The 27,402-nt window shown below is 39.1% G+C and overlaps 1 protein-coding gene across 4 annotated transcripts; it reads left to right on the top strand.

Moving 5' to 3' along the window:
• The first annotated feature begins 1,825 nt into the window (after nt 1-1,825).
• pla2g6 (phospholipase A2, group VI (cytosolic, calcium-independent)) lies at nt 1,826-26,310 on the top strand. 4 transcript variants are annotated; one of them, XM_048167673.1, is made up of 18 exons: nt 1,826-1,964; nt 2,876-3,090; nt 3,411-3,626; nt 4,765-4,945; nt 5,029-5,216; nt 5,316-5,412; nt 6,609-6,791; nt 8,327-8,435; nt 9,342-9,458; nt 12,199-12,289; nt 12,369-12,532; nt 12,696-12,846; nt 22,466-22,602; nt 22,775-22,849; nt 23,018-23,172; nt 24,144-24,311; nt 24,420-24,493; nt 25,166-26,310. In XM_048167673.1, the coding sequence occupies exons 2-18, from the start codon at nt 2,882-2,884 to the stop codon at nt 25,311-25,313; spliced, it is 2,463 nt and encodes an 820-aa protein (XP_048023630.1). In that variant the 5' UTR covers nt 1,826-1,964; nt 2,876-2,881; the 3' UTR covers nt 25,314-26,310. The 4 variants fall into 4 exon arrangements, with proteins under 4 accessions (XP_048023630.1, XP_048023629.1, XP_048023632.1 ...); XM_048167672.1 differs by lacking the exon at nt 1,826-1,964 and adding an exon at nt 1,990-2,256; XM_048167675.1 differs by lacking the exons at nt 1,826-1,964; nt 9,342-9,458 and adding an exon at nt 1,990-2,256.
• Nucleotides 26,311-27,402: the final 1,092 nt, after the last annotated feature.

Raw genomic sequence — 27,402 nt, 5'->3', positions numbered from 1 at the left:
ATCTAAGTCCACTAAAGGAGGGAGAGTGTTTACACATTTGGCTCCTAAACTCTGGGATAGCCTTCCTGATAATGCTCGAGGCTCAGACTCAATCTCCCAGTTTAAATCTAGTTTAAAGACACATCTCTTTAGCCAAGCATTCACATAATACATTTCATAACCATGCACTCCAGTAATATCTGATCAAATGCACATGATTATGTTTTGCTGGAAATGCTATGAACAGCAGCTACTGTATGCTAATTATTTTCCATTTCCATAATTTCCACATGAGCTCCAGTTTGGATCCAGCCTCTTACGAAGATTTCAGATGATCCAACACATGTGAAGAGATGACATTTTTTTATATATTGTAATCTTTATGATCACAGCTTGTAATAACTGCTTTAATGAGATCATTATTTATGTCTAAATGAATACATGATGTTAGTTAACTGCATGATTATCTTATCTTAGAACTGTACATTTCTGGACAAATGGACTTGGACACAGTCACCTCAAATTACTCTAAATTGTAAATACATGCATTTCCTGTAAAGCTGCTTTGAAACAATATGTATTGTGAAAAGCGCTATACAAATAAATGTAAATTGAATTGAAGTGAATTTAATAAATTAGCTTCTTTGTTTTGAGCAGATGTTGCCATGCCCCCGAGTTCAGTGTACTATGATTGAAGGCCCTGTGTGAAAAACTCACAATTTAATATTCTATATTCTATATTCTATCTTTCTGTATTTTAAATGTTTCAAACAAAACAGTTCAACAATAACAATATTTATTTTAATCAGTAATCTTTTTATGGCATTGTTGTCAGTTTTGTCAAGTGGTCCTGAGACTTGCATGTTCGGTTTGTGACGCCACAAAACTTACGGAACGAACGCAGCGCCAGTTCTGTTTTTTCCGTAAGTTGAATAGGGAAGGCGCAGGACATACAGCGTAAGCCTTTTGAAGAATACGGAAGGCGGAATGGCGAAGCACTTGCAAGGCGATCATTTGTGTTTATAAAGCATATACAGTTGTATTTTTTTTAGAAAATGACCGATCGTTTTGCTAGATAAGACCCTTTTTCCTCGTCTGGTATCGTTTAAAGCCCTTTGAAGCTGCACTGAAACTAATTTTGACCTTCAGCCGTCTGGAGGCCATTGAAGTCCACTATAAGGACAATAATCCTGCAATGTTTTCATCAAAAACCTTCATTTCTTTTTCGACTGAAGAAAAAAGACACAAGCGTCTTGGATGACATGGGGGTGAGTAAATTATCAGGAAATTTTAATCCTTTAATTTTCTTGTCAGTTGATTTATTATTTACCATTAATAAAATTATAATAATTTTTTTGTAAATTGTAATTAATTACTATTCTATAATTAGCTAAAAAGGTCAAGCCAGGTCAGGCTTTCTCAAAAACACCAAGAACATCCCTGCAAACACACAACGTTCCTTAACGTTTCCATATCCCGTTTGGTTATTTTTAGGGGAACCAAGTACGTTCTGAAAACGTTATTTTTAGGTTTTATTCTTACAACCAAAAACTAAACTCTCCAGAACGTTGCAAGGAGGTTTTTGTGACGACCTTAAGGAAACCTCTACAGAACGTCCCCTATTCCCTTATTTTTATAACCATGATGTCTGTTACACCAAAAACTGCTTACAGGGCTTTTAAATAAAGGGCTGTTTGATAACTTAAAAAGTCCCAAAACTACTCGCTCGTATAGCTCTTATTGAACATTTAATATGCGTGAACCCCAAAGGGAGTGCTTATTCTCGAAGAAAAACGCCTCCTCACGCTCATTGGCTCGACTCACGGTTGCGCACTACAAACTCGGATGCTTATTGGCTTTTGCGTCTGTCAGACAACTTACACAAGGTTGGTTGTCATGCAGTGATTGTTGATGTCCAATCAAAAGTCAGCGATCTGCTGAGTCTATACATCAATAACCATACGGGATAATGAAATAGCGCAAAGGTAAGGCGTTAAGCGAGGGTTACGATTTAATAATATATGATTTAGAGGTTTTATATTTTTACTATGAATTAAAGAATACTTGTGGCATTTGGTTTAAAACGAGAGCCGACTGTTGGTGTGACGCTGATTAAAGTCTCGTGCACGGATGACAGTCGCCTACATGGTTATTTTTGACTGTTAAACTGGCGTGTGACAGGCAGAGTTTTGAGAAATAAGTTTTGTTTTTGACAGTTGCATAGTAATTGTGAAATCCAGAGATTAAAAGGCGAGCTGTCAAATGCTATCAGTTTCGGTGAGAATTTCCGTTTCGAGATCAGTATTTACTGCACGCGAATAAACCTTGTCATCCCTCGTTATCAAACCAGTCAACTATTGAACAATGACAGGCAATGCAGATGTTTCTGCGGATGGCTGTACTTGCAGTTTTGGTCAACACTAATCTTGATTCATCTTGCTTTATCTTGCTTTAGCCACGTTACAGCAACTTTTAAGAAACTGAAACTACTCTACCTGCCTTTTAATCCCATATACATATGCACACATATGTATATACATATACACACATATATATATATATATATATATATATATATATATATATATATATATATATATGGATAGGAAAATCCTTAAACAGTAATCTAAAATAACCAATGAAAGGCATGTGTAAAAATACACAATATTCGGTGTTTCCACAATATATGCATATAGTGAGATAAAAACCTGACTTTTTTTTAAACCAAACTCTTGTGTAAAAAAATAAATAAATAAAATAAAAAATCTCTTTTCAGTCTGATAATAACTATTAAATCAAGACACAGAAATTCATTGGAATGAGAATGAGTGAATTCATCAAATGAAATGAGAACCCTTATCAGTGCATCACCTTCCACTTTCCTCTCTTACCCTAGCTCACCATGCAGTTCCTGGGCCGTATTTTCGACACGGTGAGCTCCGTGTCAAACCTGTTCTCCAACCCATACCGTGTGAGGGATGTGCAACTGTCGGAATATAATGGGAAAGTGCTATTAAAACAAGAAGGGAGGCTGGTCCTGTACAGGAACCAGCAGAGCCAGTCATGGGACTGCCTGCTTCTCTGCCCTGAGTCTTCATCTGTGGCCCTGAGGTGAGACCCTTTAGTCAAGATATTCACAATATAGCATTACCCATCTTCAGTCAATAAACTGGTTTCCTGTAAAAGTCACACGGGTCTTGTGGTTTCATAGTGGTCTTGCAAAAACTCCCATATTGCCATCAGCTCATGACTGTAACCAGCAGTGGGAGGCCTTGGCCACAAAGAACCATTGTGGATCCAGGCTCTTGTTAAATAATGCCTCCATCATCCTGGATACAGCATTTCATTGTCATCAACCATAATTTCATTAGCTCGTCATATGTGGGTTTCAAGAATGAAAGGAATTGTGATTTTGTTGTCTTTTTTCTCAGGATGTTCCAGGTAGCTTCAGAGGCAGATGCCATGAATTGGTTTCCTCAGTATGCCCTCAAGCTCCGCCCTTTTTATGAAATGCTCCGCCCACCGTTGAAACCCGAGACGCTGCAGCCAATCGTAGACTGTGTGCGGCATCACCCGGACTGGAGCTCGGCTCACATCGCCGTGGATATTGGACTGAGAGACTGTCTCAAGCACAATTACATTTTGAGGTGAGATATCAAGAGAAAGACCAAGTTCAAAGATCACCTACAAAGGTCACATACACTGTATGTGAGAAGATTCTTCATCTCCATTTTTAATTAAAAAAATACTTTTATTTAAAAATATAAATATATTTAAATCAAAATAATATAACTTAAATATAAATATATAGAAATATATATTTATTAAAAAAAATAGTATGTGTGAACCTTTATATTTGAATATAAATAAAATATAATCATATTCTATATTAAAATATAGCCCTGCATCATATTCATCATCAATGAACTGTATGAGATGTCATATGGCTTATGTAAGTCTGGGGGCGGGGCAAGTGAGTTAAATGTGTTAAATTTTAACGTGTTATTTTTTTTCCGTAATTAATTAATCTAATTAATGCATCAAATTCCCAGCCCTTATATATATATATATATATATATATATATATATATATATATTAGTATAATATATATATATATATATATTAGTATAATATATATTAGTGTTGTCAAAAGATTAATTGCGATTAATCGCATCCAAAATAAATGTTTTATCTACATAATATATGTAATATATAATATTTATATATAATATTAATTATATAAATATATATACAGTATATACATGCAAATATTTCATAAATATATACATGTATGTGTGTGTGTATTTATATATACATAATAATTATACACAATACAGACACATATTATGTAAACAAAAACTTATTTTGGATGCGATTCATTTTTTGACAGCACTAATATATATATATATATATATGTAACTTTTTGTCACAATTTTAAGACCCTTTTTGCTTTTTAGTCAATGTAGTCTCTTAGTTAATAAGAGGTCATGAAGCTAAATTAGTAATAAAAAAAATAATTTAAAATGGTTTAGCATGTCTCGTCACAGTACATGCCAACTTCCCATGCCTATTTTGTACTGTTTTTCAAAATAGCATGTGAAAAACTGCACAATATTCAGCGTTATCACAATATGCACAAGTGAGATAAAAACCTAACCATTTTAAACCAACCACATGTAAAAAGTCTCATCTCTTCTCAGTCCGATAATAAACATTAAATCAAGAAGTTACAAAATGTTAAAAATGTTGATTGTTGCCAAAAATGTTCATCTGCCCCCTTGCAGCCAGATGAACGCCCGTGATGCTCAGGGTCAGACGCCGCTGCACCTGGCGTGCGAGAGAGGAGATGTGGGCTGCGTACGTGAGCTCCTGGAGGAATGTCAGGCTCGCACGGACATCAAGGACAAGAATGGAGAGACGCCCATGCACTGTGCTGCTAAACAAGACTCCGCCCTTATTATAGAGGTTAGAGGTCAACTGAGGGCTCGCATGCTGAATGACGGACTCAGATATTCTGTCTGTGATTGTATAATTTTCGTTTCTGGTAGGTTTTATGTGCGCAGCTGTGTGCGGGTGTGAATGAGCTGAATGCCTCCGGGGAAACGCCAATGCACATTGCATGCCGTCTCGGGAGGGTCGAGGTGGTCAAGGGCCTGCTTGGGGGTGGAGCCCGCTGTGACATCATGGGAAGTAATGGCTATCCAATCCACACTGCCATGAAGTTTAGTGAGAAGAGGTGCGGACCAGGAATCTTATAATAGAATACTGTTTCATTGATAATTCACCTGGAAGTTTCAATTAATCAATCTTATTCTTCTCCTTTCCTCTTCTTTAGTTGTGCTGAAGCAATTTTATCCTCTAACCCCAATCAACTTCTAGCGGAGGATCCGGTTTATGGTGGAACGCCTCTTCACTGGGCTAAGACTGCCGAGGTCAGGAATGCTTTCTTTGCTTCTTTTAGGGTGTATTCACACTTGGCAAATTTGGTTTGATTAAAACGTACTCTGGTGTGATTACTTTGTTAGTGCGTGTCATTTGAATAAATGTGAACGCTACCATACAAACCCTGGTGCGCACCAAACAAACGGACCGAGACGCATGAAAAATGGGTCTCGGTTCGCTTTTAAATGAACTCTGGTGTGGTTCAAATGAATTATGAAGGCAACACAGACCAAAGGCATGTAAACGAACCAAAATCAGGACATAATGTCACAAGATATGACCCAAAAAAGTACAGAACGCTCAAGCGTACCTGGTTGTTCTCGTCATAGTTGCGATGTTGCCGATCACAGTTCGGTACAGGCATCAGAACCGCGTCTCCTCGCAGCAGAGCTTCGTTTGTGTGTGACGGAGGGATTCCTGCTGCTGTTTTGACGCCTTTACACATTTTATAAGCTCTTCACAAGTTCTCAGCTCGATCACATACCATCATATGTACGCACATACAGTGAGCACATTGTTTTGGATGCTTGACAAGTTCTGTCGCAAAAAATACGTAATTAAAGCAGTTTTTTTTTTTTTGTATCTGTCGCCTCTGTGTTAAAAATAACAGTGTGAACACTAAGCGAACCATGACTTAATGTATTATTTTCGTTTTTGTTCCTGACCAGCTAAAAGTGTGAACACACCCTTACTTGAGGAATTATCTGCATTCTAGTCTCGCATAGCCAGACCTTCAGACTTACGGCAGAAGGTCTGGACTCTATCGCAACTTTCATTGGCCAAGGACCACCCAAGAGGACGTCTGACTGACATGGAAAGCAACCAATCACAGTTCGTTTTGTCCCATGTCATGTTTAGGGGTGTGAAAACGTAAAGCCAATGTCCCTCTGAAAACAGACCAGTTTAATGCAACAGTGGTGCTGTGAACTATACATACTTTTGAAAATCCAGCGTTTGGTTGATCCTGATAAGCGCTTATTGTCACAATTGTAAACACGACGGCTTTCTTCTTCCATGAGGGGGTTTGGCATCACGGTGGCTTGGTTTCCAGGTGGGCTGTTAAAGAATGCAACACACGCATTTTGTGTGCCCTATTCATTAGACTGTCAGCCAACGGTCTGTGGGTGTGGCGTCTGAGGCTGAGACTATTTGCATTCTGACCATCCTGAGTTTTCTCTCCCTCTAGATGAGCCATGTACTGCTGAATCGAGGATGTAATGTCAACTACCTGAGTAAGACTGGAGAGAGTCCGTTACACATCCTGACCAAGAGGGGTCGCTTTGAGGCCGCAATGACACTGCTGACACATGGAGCTGACCCCAACATTAAGGGCCAGGACGGAAACACAGCACTGCACCTAGCCATGAAGGTATGAGAGAGAATTCATAAAACCTGTCAAGAACATGTCTGCTCATATTTCACTCCAATTTTTGTAAAAAAAAAATATATATATATATATATATATATATAAATTAATAAATAAATAATTTAAATTTTAATTTAAAACCTTTTAAGACCTTCAGAACACAAATTAAGATATTTTTGATGGAATCCAAGTTTTTTTTAAAAATCTTTTATCCCCCATAGAAAGCAATGTAATTACCATCAGTCAAGGTCCAGAAAATAGTCGACGTGACTACAGTGGTTCAACCTTAATGTTATGAAGCAACTAGAATACTTTTTGTGCACAGTTGACGCAGTGAGCACAGCACTTCCGTGTTCTATGTCAAAACACAGTATTGGCCGGCTCCTGCATTAGCATCACATGCATGCATCGTGGTGCTCTCGTGAACAGCGTTGGCCAATACTGAGCCTGTGTTCGGACGTAAACACAGAAGCTCTGTACTGTGTTCACTGCATCAACTGTGTAAGGGCGTACTGCGTACTGTCAGGGAAGAGTAAAAATTGTTGAATAAAGTCATTATTTTTTTTGTTTTTGCACACAAAAAGTATTCTCATCGCTTCATAACATTAAGGTTGAACCACTGTAGTCACGTTGACTATTTTAACAATGTCTTTACTACTTCTCTGCACTTTGAATGTGGTAATTTCTTTGCTTTTTAAGGGAGATTAAAAAAAAAACTCTTGAATTTTATCAAAAATATCTTATTCTGTGTTCTGAAGATGAAAGAAGGTCTTAGGGGTTTGGAAGACAAGAGGGTGAGTAATTAATGAGAGAAATTTCATTTTTGGGTGTAGTAACCCTTCAAGTAATTACAATTAAATGTAAAATAAATTAATTAATTAATTGAAAATAAAAAAAAGTCTTCTTTTTTTTGGCCAAAATGGAAGTATGGAAAGTCTGGAAAAGTATGGAAAAATATTTGTTTCCAGACTATTGCCTCTATTCATTTTTCTAAAATTTAAATTTATTGTACAAGTAGTGTGTTTTCATGGCAAATTTTTATTGATTGTTTGGTTGTCGAACACGACTGAATGAATTCAAGGTGCATATTTTCATTACGCAGAACTGTTTGTCTTTACCATAAGCGAGTCTCTTTTTAACTTCACTAAATGAATGTGTGTGTACCACTCAAACCAGCAACAGATAAAGGAGCAAACAAGCATCTAAATCAGACTGTACTTTGCTGTTTGGTGATCGTGCAACATCAACTTCAAAAAATAAACTTCAAAAAATCACTTAAAAAAAAAAAAAGGAAAACAAAAAAAAAAAAAACAGAAATAAAAATATTTACAGATGACTGTACTATATACTAAATATAATGCTGTATGAACCATTTATGTTAAAAATGGTCTGAAATTTTTTTTGGAAGGAAGTCTGGAAATTTGAGCTTGGAAAAGTATGAATTTTGAAATGGAAAATGTGTAGGAACCCTGTAGGTGTAGACGACACTTTTTTATTTATTTATCTTCACTTATATGCTGTATCATCTGGGCACACAGTTGGACCATATGGAACTGATCAAAGCTCTCATGGTGTTTGGAGCAGATGTCGAGGTTCACAATGACTTGGGAGAGACACCAGGACTCATCGCAGCACGTACCAGCAAGGGTGAGAGAGAGCGAGAGAGAGAGAGAGAGATGCTATCAGAGGTGGATGTGAGATTAGACATCAGATTGAAAGCTAGCAGAACAGTCTCCAATGTGTTCAGGCTCTTTCAAATTTCTAGTTGCACAGTTTCCAGAGCCCTTTATGTAAGTGTGTTGCATGACATCATTTGGGGTGTTTGCATGCTAACATAATATTATCTAACTGTAAACTACCATAAATTTTGTTGATATGCATATATATATGTAATTGTGCAACGTGTCAATGCAAGTTTATGTAAAGTTCATTTGTTAATGCACTAATAATTTGCTTTTGTTTTGCCTTAAAGGTGAAGTTTAATTTCTCAGCCAATCGTACCACATTTCATGTTTCTAAAGCCACAAGAGCTATATTTTTGAATTATTATTTATTTATTTAAAAACTAACAAAAAAATGTACTTATTTCAAATAGAAAAGTTAATTTATGAATTTAAGTATCTTTATTTATTTAAAAATATATATTTATTTTTTATTTCTCTTTTTTTGTTTAATATTGAATCACAGATGTTTCCAAAAAAGTTAATGTCAACAACAACAACAACAACAACAAAAAACATTAAGGGGAAAAATTGTTGAGCATCATATAGAGCCTACAGTAGCTATTCTCTGGAAAAACTGGAAGAAGCTGTCTGATGGGTCCTGATGTTTTGATTGGCTATAGTAATTCTTGAGATTATCGGCACAAACCATGTGACGCTTGCGTGTCATGATGGTTTTTGCACATCTGAGTGTTTATCTACAAGAATGATTCATGCTCTTTTGTTTTCTCATTCATGCATTCAGTCAGTCAACACATACTCTCTTTCTTTTGTGTGCATGGTGTTGGTGTGGCCGCGTGTGCATGTGTCTAATCCTGCGCTTATACTGAAGGGCCCAACCGTAAGGTGCTCTTGAACATGCTGTGTAGTGTAGGGGCCGAGCGGTGTCACCCCCCCTCCCTCGACAGCCCTATCCCCAGTGTCAACAAAGCTCCGCCTCCTGGTATAGGTAAAGCCCTGCCTCCAAACTTCAGATATCCTGCCAATATTTTTCACCTCTGTCCCCGAGTCTTCCTCTGTACTTTTTATGTTGTTACTAACTGAAATGCAACCTGATAAGTGGCTGATTTGGAACGATCTATGTAGGCTGCTTGTATAACTGTGTTTGTCATATAAAGAGCAATGAAGACTCGACTCACAATTGATTTCAATAGAGTATGACTATAGCATGTTGCTAAGCTAACAATGTGATAAGTATTCTAATAAGCATAAAATGTACACACTAATGTTCTGTAAAATAATCAGTAATTGAATATTTTTTTTTATATACTGTACTATTTTGTATATATATTATATAAGTAAATCAACATTTTTCTTGATTTCATCCACCATCTTTGATGCATATTTTTGCTGTGCTCATTGCCGAGCATTGTGGCTGTGAATTTTCCACAAACGATCAAGGTATTTTATAAGGTAGAACAAATATGCTGCATACTTTTGGAAAATTACGTAAAATTCTTTATAATTTAAATATTAAATTAAATTTAAATATTAAAATAATAACCATTTAAATATTAACATAAATTATTGTAATTTAAATATTCATTAACATTTTTGCTAAATGGGCTTCAAAATTTTGTCCTTTTTTTTATTTTTCCTGCACACTTTCAGACATTCCCTAAAATGTATTTCTTTATTTTTGTGCTACCTGTATTTCTAAACCTAATTTTTGTATTTAAAGCTTTCTTATGTCATATAAACTAGATTTGAATATCTAAATGCCCCTTTTGATTAAACTGGATTTGTCAGCAGCAGCCGCTATCTTGGAAAGTTCAGCATTTTGGGTTAAACTCAAGCAATCACTTAAAGGGATATTTCACCCATAAATGAAAATTTGATGTTTATCTGCTTACCCCCAGCGCATCCAAGATGTAGGTGACTTTGTTTCTTCGGTAGAACACAAATGATGATTTTTAACTGCAACCGTTGCCGTCTGTCAGTCAAATAATGGGAGTGAATAGGAACTTTATTAATAAGAGTTGAAAAAACGTGCATAGACAAATCCAAATTAAACCCTGCGGCTCGTGACGACACATTGATGTCCTAAGACATGTCCTAAAATGATCGGTTTGTGCGAGAAACCGAACAAGCGCGAGACATCACTGCCATTGTCAGAGCGCGATCAGACCTCACTAACCGAGTGCTGAATGCAGTTAGACATTGTGGTGTTTTAGAGGTAAAAAATGATATAAATACTGTTCGGTTTCTCGCACAAACTGATCGTTTTAGGACATGTCTTAGGACATCAATCACGTCATGAGCCGCAGGGTTTAATTTGGATTTGTCTATGCACGTTTTTTCAACTCTTATTAATAAAGTTCCTATTCACACCCATTATTTGACTGACAGACGGCAACGGTTGCAGTTAAAAATCATCATTTGTGTTCTACCGAAGAAACAAAGTCACCTAAATCTTGGATGCGCTGGGGGTAAGCAGATAAACATCAAATTTTCATTTTTGGGTGAACTATCCCTTTAAAGGAATAGTTAATCCAAAAATAAAAATTATCCCCTGATTTATTCACCCTCAAGCCATCCTAGGTGTATATGACTATCTTCTTTCAAACGAATACAATCGGAGATATATTTAAAAAATCCTTAGTCCTCCAAGGTTTATAATGGTTGTGAATGGGGGGGCTGTGTTTTGAAGTAAAAAATAATGCATCCATCCATAAAAAAAGTAATCCATACGACTCCAGGGGGTTAATAAAGGCCTTCTGAAGTAAAGCGATGCGTTTTTGTAAGAAAAATACCATATTTAAAACTTTATAAATTCAAATAACTAGCTTCTAGTGGACGACTGTACGCAGAATTCGCAAGTCGATTTGCGCCAAATGAGTAATCCTCTGACTCGATGTATGACGCAGGATGTATTGTAAGCTTAGACGCCTCTCACGGTTCAAACAAATATTTTCTCTTTCTCTCACATTTCTCTTTAAAAATGATAGTTTTAGACTGTGACCGGGGATTTGTTTTGCTCTATCCTCTGTGCCTCCGCGTTCTTCATTACATTGTGAGTCAGGTCAAAGGATACGCTTCCACCGCAAAACGACTTGTGCATTCTGCGTATGGTCGTCCGCTGGAAGCTAGATATTTGAATTTATAAAGTTTTAAATATGGATATTTCTTTAAAAAACGCATTGCTTCGCTTCAGAAGGCCTTTATTAACCCACTGGAGTCGAATGGATTACTTCTTTTTATGGATGGATGCATTATTTTTGGCTTCAAAACGCGGCCCCCCATTCACCACCATTATAAACTTTGGAGGACTAAGGATTTTTTTAATATATCTCTGATTGTGTTCATCTGAAAGAAGATACACCTACGATGGCTTAAAGGTGAGTAAATCATGGGATAATTTTCATTTTTGGATGAACTATCCCTTTAACAACCTACTATAAATACACCAACGTAAATGCCTCATCATTGTGCAGCCTACGGTACAAACCGGCAAGACAAAAGTGGGTAGTCTTTCACAGTTAAATATGCTGGCGATGCATGATGCTTGTTGCATCATCACTTGCATGTGTTTGCGGGGTAGAAGTTGACCTTTCCAATGTGACGGACATGCTTATATATTGTATCACACTTATTAACAGAGGCATTTAGGTATTGCATATCTATGATTAAATCAACCTGCCTTTAATTTGTTTCTCTGCTCTCACATCTTGTTCATAATTGGTCCACAGGGTTTGATGACATCATGTATGTGGCGGCATCTGTCACGGCCATGAGTCGTGGATTTGCAGAGGTTGATGGGCTCAAAATAGGAAGCAAGAAGTATGTTACATTAAGTTAACATTGATATAAACAAGCCAACAATGAGTTAAATCGCTCACTTGCTTTTATTTTTCTAAAGAATGGACCGATTGTTGTGTCTTGATGGTGGAGGAATAAAAGGCCTGGTTCTGATACAGATGTTAATCGCTCTGGAGAAAGAGGCAGGACGGCCCATCAGGGAACTCTTTGACTGGGTGTCTGGGACTAGCACCGGCGGCATACTGGCTCTAGCTATTGTACATGGTATTTGATTTAGTATATAACGTTTAAGAAGATTTATAATACCGTATTGACCAATCAGCATCCAGGAACAGAATGATCCATTTTATAATTGCAAAATATGTTCTTGGTTACTGTAAGTGTGTACATGCATTAACATAATTACATTTATTGTATACTTGTGCAGGTAAATCGATGGAGTATCTGCGGTGTCTGTACTTCAGGATGAAGGAACAGGTGTTTAAAGGTTCTCGACCGTATGAGTCTGGCCCTCTAGAGGAATTTCTGAAGAACGAGTTTGGAGAAAATACCAAGATGACGGACGTCACACACCCCAGGTACTTAAAGGGATATTTCAGCCAAAAATGAAAATATACTGTATGAAATATGTTCATTAATGAATTTATGTAAGTATTTTTATTTATTCATTAAAAAAATATATTTATCAAAAATGAAAATGATCCCATAGCTTACACTCAAGCCATCCTAGGTGTATATGACTGTCTTCTTTCAGATGAACACAATCAGAGTTAAAAAATATCCTGGCTCTTCCAAGCATTGTTAATTTCGTTAACGAAAACTATGACAAAAATGATAAAAAGATGACAAGAGACAACACCAACGTTAAATAAATTATAACTGTGACTATATCAACACATGCAATATTGTTGATGAAAAATGAGACTGAGATATGGCTAAAAAACTAAAAACTTGACAAAAACCACACTTTGTTTTGTCGTATAAAGGAGGAGACAAAACATTACAGACTGTTTCTACAATCTTTCATGCTTACGGTTGCCCCAATTAGAGCTTTTCACTCATAAGAACACATTTTACTTAATCTTTGCAATCTGGCAACCATGCACACATGCTCTCTATACACTAAAGAAGAAGCACGGATGATCTGAAAACACAGACAAGTAAGCTGGAGTTTAGCGATCTTCATTTGAGATTTTCTACTTAAATTAAATCGTCATTTAGTTCTGTCATGAGCCACTTGCGCTGTTTGCTGTGACTAAATCTGCGATCAAAGTGCAGGCTGAGGTTTTCAAACTGGGGTACTTGAACAAAATGCTGAGTTTTGCCGTTTATTTAATTCTACTCCACCTTAAAATAACATTAAAACTGAGCATGTATTTCTAGCAGGTACAATGCCGTAAATACATACATACCTCATCTTTCACGGTCAAAACTGACTGCATCCACACCAGCAAATCGCGCTACATTAATGCTGTTCCCGACAAGATTGTACAATATTTAGCACTTACTAGCATGAAGGACAAATATAGACACAGCTGTGCATAGAGATTTAAGAATAAAACTGACCCATTCATAAATACAGCCTCTTGCTTTGATACTGAATGAATGAATGAATGACTCTATGATTCACTCATAAAGACAGTGACTTAACGCCATCTACTGGCGGATTTAATTTAATATTTAAAAGAATGACTTTGTTTTTAATCATCATTGTATATTGAACATTATTTATTTTATATAGGTATTAATAAAGATAAAAAATGCACTGGAAAAATCGATTTAAGAGGGCAAATATTGTCAAAATTAATGTTGGTAGCTGCAGTTTGACTAAAAGTAATGATTAAAAGTTGACAAAAATGCAATGACTTTTTGTCAACTAAAACTAGACTAAAAATAAAAAATGGATGTCAAAATTAACACCGCCTTCAAGCTTTATAATGGGAGTGAATGAAGCCCAAAAATGCACATCCATTCATCATAAAAGTAATTCATACAGCTTCAGACTCTGTAACTCCGATTGTGTTTGGCTGAAAGAAGAAAGACATATACACCTAGGATGGCTTGAGGGTGAGTAAATTATGGGGTAATTTTAATTTCTGGGTGAACTATCCTTTTAAGGTTTGGGATTTTAGAAAACCAAACAACATGTCCCCCTCCAGAACACCTTAGCAACTACTCAGAAATTGCTAGCTGTTGTCTGCCAAAGACCCAGAACATCCTATCATCTGCCTAGCAATTCCCTATTAACCACCAGAACACCCAAGCAATGCCCTTTCAACCACTCAAAACACCTTAACAACTGTCTAGCTACCACATTTAGAACTTTATAGATATTCTCGTTCAAAAACCCAAAACATGCCACATCAACCATATCAACCACCAGAACATTCAAGCAATGCCGTATCAGCCACCAGAACACCCAAACAATGCCATATCAGCCATGAGAACAGCCAAGCAATGCCATATCAGCCATCAGAACACCCAAACAATGCCATATCAGCCACCAGAACACCCAAACAATGCCATATCAGCCACCAGAACACCCAAACAATGCCATATCAGCCATCAGAACAACCAAACAATGCCATATCAGCCATCAGAACACTCAAGCAATGCCATATCAGCCATCAGAACACCCAAACAATGCCATATCAGCCACCAGAACACCCAAACAATGCCATATCAGCCATCAGAACAACCAAACAATGCCATATCAGCCATCAGAACACTCAAACAATGCCATATCAGCCACCAGAACACCCAAACAATGCCAAATCAGCCACCACAACACCACAACACCCAAGCAATGCCAGATCAGCCATCAGAACACCCAAACAATGCCATATCAGCCATGAGAACAGCCAAGCAATGCCATATCAGCCACAAGAACACTCAAACAATGCCATATCAGCCATCAGAACACCCAAACAATGCCATATCAGCCACCAGAACACCCAAACAATGCCATATCAGCCATCAGAACAACCAAACAATGTCATATCAGCCATCAGAACACTCAAGCAATGCCATATCAGCCATCAGAACACCCAAACAATGCCATATCAGCCATCAGAACACCCAAACAATGCCATATCAGCCACCAGAACAACCAAACAATGCCATATCAGCCACCAGAACACCCAAACAATGCCAAATCAGCCACCACAACACCACAACACCCAAGCAATGCCAGATCAGCCATCAGAACACCCAAACAATGCCATATCAGCCATGAGAACAGCCAAGCAATGCCATATCAGCCACAAGAACACTCAAACAATGCCATATCAGCCATCAGAACACCCAAACAATGCCATATCAGCCACCAGAACACCCAAACAATGCCATATCAGCCATCAGAACAACCAAACAATGTCATATCAGCCATCAGAACACTCAAGCAATGCCATATCAGCCATCAGAACACCCAAACAATGCCATATCAGCCATCAGAACAACCAAACAATGCCATATCAGCCATCAGAACACTCAAACAATGCCATATCAGCCACCAGAACACCCAAACAATGCCAAATCAGCCACCACAACACCACAACACCCAAGCAATGCCAGATCAGCCATCAGAACACCCAAACAATGCCATATCAGCCATGAGAACAGCCAAGCAATGCCATATCAGCCACAAGAACACTCAAACAATGCCATATCAGCCATCAGAACACCCAAACAATGCCATATCAGCCACCAGAACACCCAAACAATGCCATATCAGCCATCAGAACAACCAAACAATGTCATATCAGCCATCAGAACACTCAAGCAATGCCATATCAGCCATCAGAACACCCAAACAATGCCATATCAGCCATCAGAACACCCAAACAATGCCATATCAGCCATCAGAACACCCAAACAATGCCATATCAGCCATCAGAACAACCAAACAATGCCATATCAGCCATCAGAACACCCAAACAATGCCATATCAGCCATCAGAACACCCAAACAATGCCATATCAGCCATCAGAACAACCAAACAATGTCATATCAGCCATCAGAACACTCAAGCAATGCCATATCAGCCATCAGAACACCCAAACAATGCCATATCAGCCATCAGAACACCCAAACAATGCCATATCAGCCATCAGAACAACCAAACAATGTCATATCAGCCATCAGAACACTCAAGCAATGCCATATCAGCCATCAGAACACCCAAACAATGCCATATCAGCCATCAGAACACCCAAACAATGCCATATCAGCCATCAGAACACCCAAACAATGCCATATCAGCCACCAGAACAACCAAACAATGCCATATCAGCCACCAGAACACCCAAACAATGCCAAATCAGCCACCACAACACCACAACACCCAAGCAATGCCAGATCAGCCATCAGAACACCCAAACAATGCCATATCAGCCATGAGAACAGCCAAGCAATGCCATATCAGCCACAAGAACACTCAAACAATGCCATATCAGCCATCAGAACACCCAAACAATGCCATATCAGCCACCAGAACACCCAAACAATGCCATATCAGCCATCAGAACAACCAAACAATGTCATATCAGCCATCAGAACACTCAAGCAATGCCATATCAGCCATCAGAACACCCAAACAATGCCATATCAGCCATCAGAACAACCAAACAATGCCATATCAGCCATCAGAACACTCAAACAATGCCATATCAGCCACCAGAACACCCAAACAATGCCAAATCAGCCACCACAACACCACAACACCCAAGCAATGCCAGATCAGCCATCAGAACACCCAAACAATGCCATATCAGCCATGAGAACAGCCAAGCAATGCCATATCAGCCACAAGAACACTCAAACAATGCCATATCAGCCATCAGAACACCCAAACAATGCCATATCAGCCACCAGAACACCCAAACAATGCCATATCAGCCATCAGAACAACCAAACAATGTCATATCAGCCATCAGAACACTCAAGCAATGCCATATCAGCCATCAGAACACCCAAACAATGCCATATCAGCCATCAGAACACCCAAACAATGCCATATCAGCCATCAGAACACCCAAACAATGCCATATCAGCCATCAGAACAACCAAACAATGCCATATCAGCCATCAGAACACCCAAACAATGCCATATCAGCCATCAGAACACCCAAACAATGCCATATCAGCCATCAGAACAACCAAACAATGTCATATCAGCCATCAGAACACTCAAGCAATGCCATATCAGCCATCAGAACACCCAAACAATGCCATATCAGCCATCAGAACACCCAAACAATGCCATATCAGCCATCAGAACAACCAAACAATGTCATATCAGCCATCAGAACACTCAAGCAATGCCATATCAGCCATCAGAACACCCAAACAATGCCATATCAGCCATCAGAACACCCAAACAATGCCATATCAGCCATCAGAACACCCAAACAATGTCATATCAGCCATCAGAACACTCAAGCAATGCCATATCAGCCATCAGAACACCCAAACAATGCCATATCAGCCATCAGAACACCCAAACAATGCCATATCAGCCATCAGAACAACCAAACAATGCCATATCAGCCACCAGAACACCCAAACAATGCCAAATCAGCCACCACAACACCACAACACCCAAGCAATGCCAGATCAGCCATCAGAACACTCAAGCAATGCCATATCAGCCACCAGAACACCCAAACAATGCATATCAGCCATCAGAACAACCAAACAATGCCATATCAGTCATCAGAACACTCAAGCAATGCCATATCAGCCATCAGAACAACCAAACAATGCCATATCAGCCACCAGAACACCCAAACAATGCCATATCAGCCACCAGAACACCCAAACAATGCCATATCAGCCATCAGAACAACCAAACAATGCCATATCAGCCATCAGAACACTCAAACAATGCCATATCAGCCATGAGAACACCCAAACAATGCCATATCAGCCACCAGAACACCCAAACAATGCCAAATCAGCCACCACAACACCACAACACCCAAGCAATGCCAGATCAGCCATCAGAACACTCAAGCAATGCCATATCAGCCATCAGAACAACCAAGCAATGCCATATCAGCCACCAGAACACCCAAACAATGCATATCAGCCATCAGAACAACCAAACAATGCCATATCAGTCATCAGAACACTCAAGCAATGCCATATCAGCCATCAGAACAACCAAACAATGCCATATCAGCCACCAGAACACCCAAACAATGCCATATCAGCCACCAGAACACCCAAACAATGCCATATCAGCCATCAGAACAACCAAACAATGCCATATCAGCCATCAGAACACTCAAACAATGCCATATCAGCCACCAGAACACCCAAACAATGCCAAATCAGCCACCACAACACCACAACACCCAAGCAATGCCAGATCAGCCATCAGAACACCCAAACAATGCCATATCAGCCATGAGAACAGCCAAGCAATGCCATATCAGCCACAAGAACACTCAAACAATGCTATATCAGCCATCAGAACACCCAAACAATGCCATATCAGCCACCAGAACACCCAAACAATGCCATATCAGCCATCAGAACAACCAAACAATGTCATATCAGCCATCAGAACACTCAAGCAATGCCATATCAGCCATCAGAACACCCAAACAATGCCATATCAGCCATCAGAACACCCAAACAATGCCATATCAGCCATCAGAACAACCAAACAATGCCATATCAGCCACCAGAACACCCAAACAATGCCAAATCAGCCACCACAACACCACAACACCCAAGCAATGCCAGATCAGCCATCAGAACACTCAAGCAATGCCATATCAGCCATCAGAACAACCAAGCAATGCCATATCAGCCACCAGAACACCCAAACAATGCATATCAGCCATCAGAACAACCAAACAATGCCATATCAGTCATCAGAACACTCAAGCAATGCCATATCAGCCATCAGAACAACCAAACAATGCCATATCAGCCACCAGAACACCCAAACAATGCCATATCAGCCATCAGAACAACCAAACAATGCCATATCAGCCACCAGAACACCCAAACAATGCCATATCAGCCACCAGCACACCCAAACAATGCCATATCAGCCATCAGAACACCCAAATAATGCCATACCAGCCATCAGAACAACCAAACAATGCCATATCAGCCATCAGAACAACCAAGCAATGCCATATCAGCCACCAGAACACCCAAACAATGCCATACCAGCCATCAGAACAACCAAACAATGCCATATCAGCCATCAGAACAACCAAGCAATGCCATATCAGCCATCAGAACACCCAAACAATGCCATATCAGCCACCAGAACACCCAAACAATGCCATACCAGCCATCAGAACAACCACGCAATGCCATATCAGCCATCAGAACACTCAAGCAATGCCAAATCAACCACCAGAACACCCAAACAATGCCATATCAGCCATCAGAACAACCAAGCAATGCCATATCAGCCATCAGAACAACCAAGCAATGCCATATCAGCCACCAGAACACCCAAACAATGCCATATCAGCCACCAGAACAATCAAGCAATGTCATATCAGCCACCAGAACACCCAAACAATGCATATCAGCCATCAGAACACTCAAGCAATGCTATATCAGCCACCAGAACACCCAAACAATGCCATATCAGCCATCAGAACAACCAAGCAATGTCATATCAGCCATCAGAACACCCAAACAATGCCATATCAGCCATCAGAACACCCAAACAATGCAATATCAGCCATCAGAACACCCAAACAATGCCATATCAGCCATCAGAACACCCAAACAATGCCATATCAGCCATCAGAACAACCAAGCAATGTCATATCAGCCATCAGAACACCCAAACAATGCCATATCAGCCATCAGAACACCCAAACAATGTCATATCAGCCATCAGAACACCCAAACAATGCCATATCAGCCATCAGAACACCCAAACAATGCCATATCAGCCATCAGAACAACCAAGCAATGTCATATCAGCCATCAGAACACCCAAACAATGCCATATCAGCCATCAGAACACCCAAACAATGCAATATCAGCCATCAGAACACTCAAGCAATGCCAGATCAGCCACCACAACACCCAAGCAATGTCATATCAGCCATCAGAACAACCAAGCAATGCCATATCAGCCACCAGAACACCCAAACAATGCCATACCAGCCATCAGAACAACCACGCAATGCCATATCAGCCATCAGAACACTCAAGCAATGCCAAATCAACCACCAGAACACCCAAACAATGCCATATCAGCCATCAGAACAACCAAGCAATGCCATATCAGCCATCAGAACAACCAAGCAATGCCATATCAGCCACCAGAACACCCAAACAATGCCATATCAGCCACCAGAACAATCAAGCAATGTCATATCAGCCACCAGAACACCCAAACAATGCATATCAGCCATCAGAACACTCAAGCAATGCTATATCAGCCACCAGAACACCCAAACAATGCCATATCAGCCATCAGAACAACCAAGCAATGTCATATCAGCCATCAGAACACCCAAACAATGCCATATCAGCCATCAGAACACCCAAACAATGCAATATCAGCCATCAGAACACCCAAACAATGCCATATCAGCCATCAGAACACCCAAACAATGCCATATCAGCCATCAGAACAACCAAGCAATGTCATATCAGCCATCAGAACACCCAAACAATGCCATATCAGCCATCAGAACACCCAAACAATGTCATATCAGCCATCAGAACACCCAAACAATGCCATATCAGCCATCAGAACACCCAAACAATGCCATATCAGCCATCAGAACAACCAAGCAATGTCATATCAGCCATCAGAACACCCAAACAATGCCATATCAGCCATCAGAACACCCAAACAATGCAATATCAGCCATCAGAACACTCAAGCAATGCCAGATCAGCCACCACAACACCCAAGCAATGTCATATCAGCCATCAGAACAACCAAGCAATGCCATATCAGCCACCACAACACCAAAGCAATGTCATATCAGCCATCAGAACAACCAAGCAATGCCATATCAGCCACCACAACAACACAACACCCAAGCAATGTCATATCAACCATCAGAACAACCAAGCAATGCCATATCAACCACCAGAACACCCAAACAATGCCATATCAGCCACCAGAACAACCAAGCAATGCCATATCAGCCATCAGAACAACCAAACAATGCCATATCAACCACCAGAACACCCAAACAATGCCATATCAGCCACCAGAACAACCAAGCAATGTCATATCAGCCACCAGAACACCCAAATAATGCATATCAGCCATCAGAACACTCAAGCAATGCCATATCAGCCATCAGAACAACCAAGCAATTTCATATCAGCCATCAGAACACTCAAGCAATGCCGTGTCAGCCATCAGAACAGCCAAGCAATGCCATATCAGCCATCAGAACACTTAAGCAATGCCATATCAGCCACCAGAACACTCAAACAATGCCATATCATCCATCAGAATAACCAGGCAATGCCATATCAGCCATCAGAACAACCAAACAATGCCATATCAACCACCAGAACACCCAAACAATGCCATATCAGCCACCAGAACAACCAAGCAATGTCATATCAGCCACCAGAACACCCAAATAATGCATATCAGCCATCAGAACACTCAAGCAATGCCATATCAGCCATCAGAACAACCAAGCAATTTCATATCAGCCATCAGAACACTCAAGCAATGCCATATCAGCCATCAGAACACTTAAGCAATGCCATATCAGCCACCAGAACACTCAAACAATGCCATATCATCCATCAGAATAACCAGGCAATGCCATATCAGCCATCAGAACCCACTTAAAACACAACTCAAAACAACTGTTTAGAAACCACTCAGAACTTCCTAGAAATGCCCTTGCAAAGACCCAGAACACCCTATCAACCACCTAGCAATGCCGTCAACTACTACATCTTAGCAATGCTCTCACAAACACCCCAACACCCTAAAAACTGTCTAGCAACCACTCCTCCACAACTTCCTAGCTCTTCCCTAGCAAAGACTCTAGAACACCCTATCAACTACCTAGCAATGCAATCATAACACCAAAGCAATGCTTTAGCAATTAGTGCGGAACACCCTACCAAATGCCTAATAATGCCTTGCAACACCCTGAACACAAAATAAGCATGCATATTCTTCATAAAATGCTTGTTTTTAATCCATCTTGTCTTTGTTTGTCTCAGAGTAATGGTGACTAGCGTTCTTGCAGACAGACACCCTGGAGAACTGCATCTGTTTCGTAATTACGACCCACCAGTTCTGCAAAGAGACCCTCCGTACACATCTACAGCCACATTTCAACCCCTTACTGTGCCACAGGGTAAATCTCTTGTGTACTTTCATTTTTGGAATATCGTTACACTAATTATCTTTGTGCCGGTGTAAACACTCGTGTTCCTCTCATGCTCTTTATGAGCATGTTGACAGGCTTTAGGCTTCTCAGTTATCCTTGATATCAAATGATGCGTAAAGCTTCATTGTCGCTGTTTCAGGGTGGGAGGATGAAGATCTTTTGGTAGTAGGATTTACTCGACCTCCTAGAAAGCGTAGGAAGGTGACAGATGAAGGTGTGTGTGAGAGAGTGCATGTGGAATGGAAAGGTCACAGTATGCAAGATTTTTGGTGCTTATATTGTGCAGTCGTACCTCACGTTGGAACTAATCGGTCATTAGTTTATTTGTGGGAGGCTAATCTCTTTTACGCTCTCTCACTCATTCACATTCTCTTTCTCTCAGAGCAATTAGTTTGGCGTGCCGCCCGCTCCAGTGGAGCAGCTCCCACATATTTTCGACCAATGGGGCGTTTTCTGGATGGAGGGCTGCTGGCCAATAACCCAACGCTAGATGCCATGACAGAAATACACCAGTACAACAAAGCTCTGAAGGCACAGGTCTGATACATGAATTTGGTCTTAAGAATTTAATGTAATTAGCTGTGTTTCCATTGTTGGCCAAAAGCAAGCATACTAGTGTGTGCCAGGGCCAGTTGTTTTTCCACTGTCATTTCCAGGGCTTGATTGGAATACTTTGGTCCAAAGCGGGCCAACTAGGGCTTGAGGAGTGATCATGAACAAAGGCAGAGTTTACCTGAGTCAGGAGAGTGTCAACACCATTCCCATGTTTTCATATCAGACTACCAGCTAACCTCAACATTTAAGATATTTAAAACAATTTTCAGCTCAAAACTCACTTTCAGACACCAACAAGTGTTTGAAATCACTTCCAATTGCGATCCGATGGGGATTCTGATCACTGAATGAGGCAAAAATATATTTATGCAATGCTAAGGCTACTTATGCTAACCATTACGATGATAAATAAATGTGTTTATGGAAAATACCAGAGACTGCTTGAAAAACGTAGTCAAATCATATCATGTATTTATTTGGTTTCATGTTTCAACCGTTTGTTCCCTTTGCCTTTCTTGGCATGTACTCAGGTTAACTCGTATAACTCGTGAGCTCCCTCTACTGCTCTGGCTGAAAGGATAACAGAGTGAGACTGGAGAGATCACTCAAACCTCCTCAGATGACATAATTTCATGGAAAAATGAATAGAAATGTTCACTCTTTCTAAAGAAATGTGAAGTAAACATGATATTTTATCAATTGGTCTCGCGGCTCAAGGTCCGAGGCTATTGGCCCCTGCCCGGCACGTTGTTAGCCCTGCTCGCATTGGCCGACAGTGGAAAACCGGCTATTGACTGCATTACATTTCATTACAATATCAACAATATTTCCTACAATGGGCGTACATTAGGGTACAAAAGTGCATCCCTGCTTATATTTCCTGACTAAGATCCATTGGACATTGCTGAAATGTAAATGTAATAAACTCCTGTCTCTGTTTCTCGCTTGGTTAGGGCCGCGAGGTAGACGTAAGTAGGTTAGGTGTGGTCCTCTCATTGGGTACCGGTAAACCTCCTCAGGTGGCGGTGAACTCAGTAGACGTTTTTAGGCCTTCAAACCCACTGGAGCTGGCCAAGACCTTTGTTGGCGTCAGAGAACTGGGCAAGATGCTTGTGGATTGCGTGAGTTTACACATATAAGTCTCATAAAAACCTTCATTTTTGTGATGGTTGGAATGATTTGTGGTGTTATTTTTCATTAAATGCTGTTTTTTTTTTTTTTTACGTCAGTGTACGGACTCAGATGGTTGTGCAGTGGACCGAGCCCGAGCGTGGTGTGAGATGGCCGATATAAACTATCACAGGTCAGTTGAGAGTGACTGACCCTCATTCATAGCCCCATTTGAATGGTTTATGTAAATCTCTGCTCTCTTTCTGTTCTGTGAGATAATAATGACGTTCACTTCCTTCTGCCTCTCCTTTCACCTCTTGTTACGCTTTTCTTTTCTACATTGTTGTTTCCTATCATTTCTTTCTTTGCTGTGACTCATCTCCACTGTCCCACCACTTCTTTCATTTACCTTCCTTTCTTCCCTCTTTCTATAATTTCTTTCCTTCCTCCATGTCATTCATTTCCTTCCTTCCTTTCTTCTATTCAATTCCTTACTTCATTCCTTCCTTTCTTCCTACCTTTCATTTAAGTCCTACCACAATCCATTCCTTCTTTTATCATTTAATTTTCTTCTTAATACCTTATTAATTTTTCCTACCTTCCTTCCTTCTTCTTTCTTGTCATTTCTTTCATTTCTACTTTTGTTTCCTTAATTCCCACGTTTCATTTTACTTCATTTCTTGCTTCCTATCATTTGTTCCCTCCTGTACCTACCTTCCTGTATGTTCTTTCTGTCCTCTATATTTTTCATTCCTTCCCTATCATCCTTTTGTTTCCTTTCATTTGTACCTTTTTATTCAATTTTTTTTTTCTCCGTCTTTCATTTCATAACTTCCTTCTCTCCTTCATTTAATTTCTGCCTCAGGTTGAGTCCTCAGCTGTCTCAGGAGGTGATGCTGGATGAGGTCAGTGATGCTGTGCTAGTTGACATGCTGTGGGAGACTCAGATGTACCTGTATGAGCACAGAGATGTCATACAAACCCTCTGCCAGCACCTCACAAACTCTGGCTGATGAATGGGGGTTTTAGTAGCTTAATATGCATAAATAATTTATCCTATACAGATAATGATTCTGTTTACATTCATGCGTGTATGTTGTGATATGTTCAGTTAATTTACAGATAGAATATTTATAATAAATATATAATTATAACATATTTTCCCCATATGTTTTGTATGTGTAATAAATACCAGATTGGACCAAGGTTAATATAACAACATACATGAAGGATACCACTTCAATCCAGTATTTGAACTATGGAGATATTTTTATATTGCTTTACCTTTTTATGTATGCTAAATCTATGTCTGACATTTGCATTGATCAAGGTGACCTATACAGGAGTGAGTAGTTGCTTCATTTGAAGCAATGATTTTACTTATTATTTATCATTCTATACATCTTTTTTGTGTGTTTTATCATGGGTCATTTATAGAGAAACTGACACTCCCCCCCAGAAATGTCTTGTATTTGCGATGTAACCAAAAGTGAAGGGTCAAACTGTAACCACTGGAAATCTATACATTTGGAACTGATCTTCATAGAGTTTCTGTGTCCTTTCTCTCTTGTCATTTGCAATTCTTAAGGGTGTTTTTTTTGTTTTTGCATTTTTTTCATGTGTAGCCTTGCATACTTGAACATTTTAAAGCTGCAAACGTCTGTGAATTAAAAAAATTATGATCAAAGATATTGTAGAATATACTGACGTTTTAACAGCAAATATGTATCAAATATAACTTTAATACCTCCTGCACTACTCATTAGCCTTGTTGGATTTTTGTTTGGTTTATTGATGACTTGTATTTACAATTCGTTTGTCTACAAAAATCATGTGTCTTATCATGTGGTCACTGCTTATACTTGACTTTGGACCTACAGATGTGTTGTTCAGAGACCAAAGTAATTAATTATTCACTTTATAAATAAAAACCTGCTGTGGCACTGATTTGAAACCCTTTACTAATGTGATATAAATCTTGAAATAAAACAGCACAGATAATTATTTAAACTGAGAAGTTCTGGTATTTACTGTATGTGAATTGTGAAATAACATTTTGTATAAAATGTGATTTGACTAATATTATAGTAAATAAAAGTACTAATGTAACCTAATATAAAATACAATACACATAGCTTTTATATTGTAATAAACAGGGTTTTTATGATCATGTAATCAGCAAAAAAAAGATTGTTTTATTATTATTATTATTATTTGATATACTATTATTATTAAAACTATCCTGTACAGCTGTAACTGTAGTCTTATTGGTCAAAATGTATGAGAAGATTTTTTTATTATTATTATTATTTAAAGGTGCCCTAGAACCAGTTTTTACAAGATATAATATAAGTCTAAGGTGTCCCCTGAATGTGTCTGTGAAGTTTCAGCTCAAAATACCCCAAAGATTTTTTTTAAATAAATTTTTTTAACTGCCTATTTTGAGCCATAATTAACTATGCACCGATTCAGGCTGCGGCCCCTTTAAATCACGCGCTCCCTGCCCCCCGAGCTCTTGACTATAATACAGTGCATTTACAAAGTTCATACAGCTAATATAACCCTCAAATGGATCTTTACAAGATGTTCGTCATGCATGCTGCATGTATGCGTCGGATCATGTGAGTATTGTTTTTATTTGGATGTATTACATTTGATTCTGACTGAGTTTGATAGTGCTCCGTGGCTAACGGCTAATGCTACACTGTTGGAGAGATTTATAAAGAATGAAGTTGTGTTTATGAATTATACAGACTGCAAGTGTTTAAAAATGAAAATAGCAACGACTCTCTTGTCTCCGTGAATACAGTAATAAACGATGGTAACTTTAACCACATTTAACAGTACATTAGCAACATGTTAATGAAACATTTAGAAAGACAATTTACAAATATCACTAAAAATATCATGATATCATGGATCATGTCAGTTATTATTGCTCCATCTGCCATTTTTCGCTATTGTTCTTGCTTGCTTACCTAGTCTGATGATTCAGCTGTGCACTGATCCAGACGTTAAAGGGATAGTTCACCCAAAAATTAAAATTTGATGTTTATCTGCTTACCCCCAGGGCATCCAAGATGTAGGTGTCTTTGTTTCTTC

The sequence above is a fragment of the Megalobrama amblycephala genome, linkage group LG2 (assembly GCF_018812025.1).
Source record: "Megalobrama amblycephala isolate DHTTF-2021 linkage group LG2, ASM1881202v1, whole genome shotgun sequence".
Taxonomy (NCBI): Eukaryota; Metazoa; Chordata; class Actinopteri; order Cypriniformes; family Xenocyprididae; genus Megalobrama; species Megalobrama amblycephala.
The sequence above is the reverse complement of the archived record's forward strand: the minus strand, read 5'-3'. Positions and strand labels throughout refer to the sequence as shown.

Bases quoted from the DNA above. Each gene is read 5' to 3' on its own strand.
- pla2g6 (XM_048167672.1), top strand. The intron at 22,603-22,774 runs GTAAATCTCTTG...TCGCTGTTTCAG, and splicing joins ACCCCTTACTGTGCCACAGG to GGTGGGAGGATGAAGATCTT. The intron at 24,312-24,419 runs GTGAGTTTACAC...TTTTTACGTCAG, and splicing joins GCAAGATGCTTGTGGATTGC to TGTACGGACTCAGATGGTTG.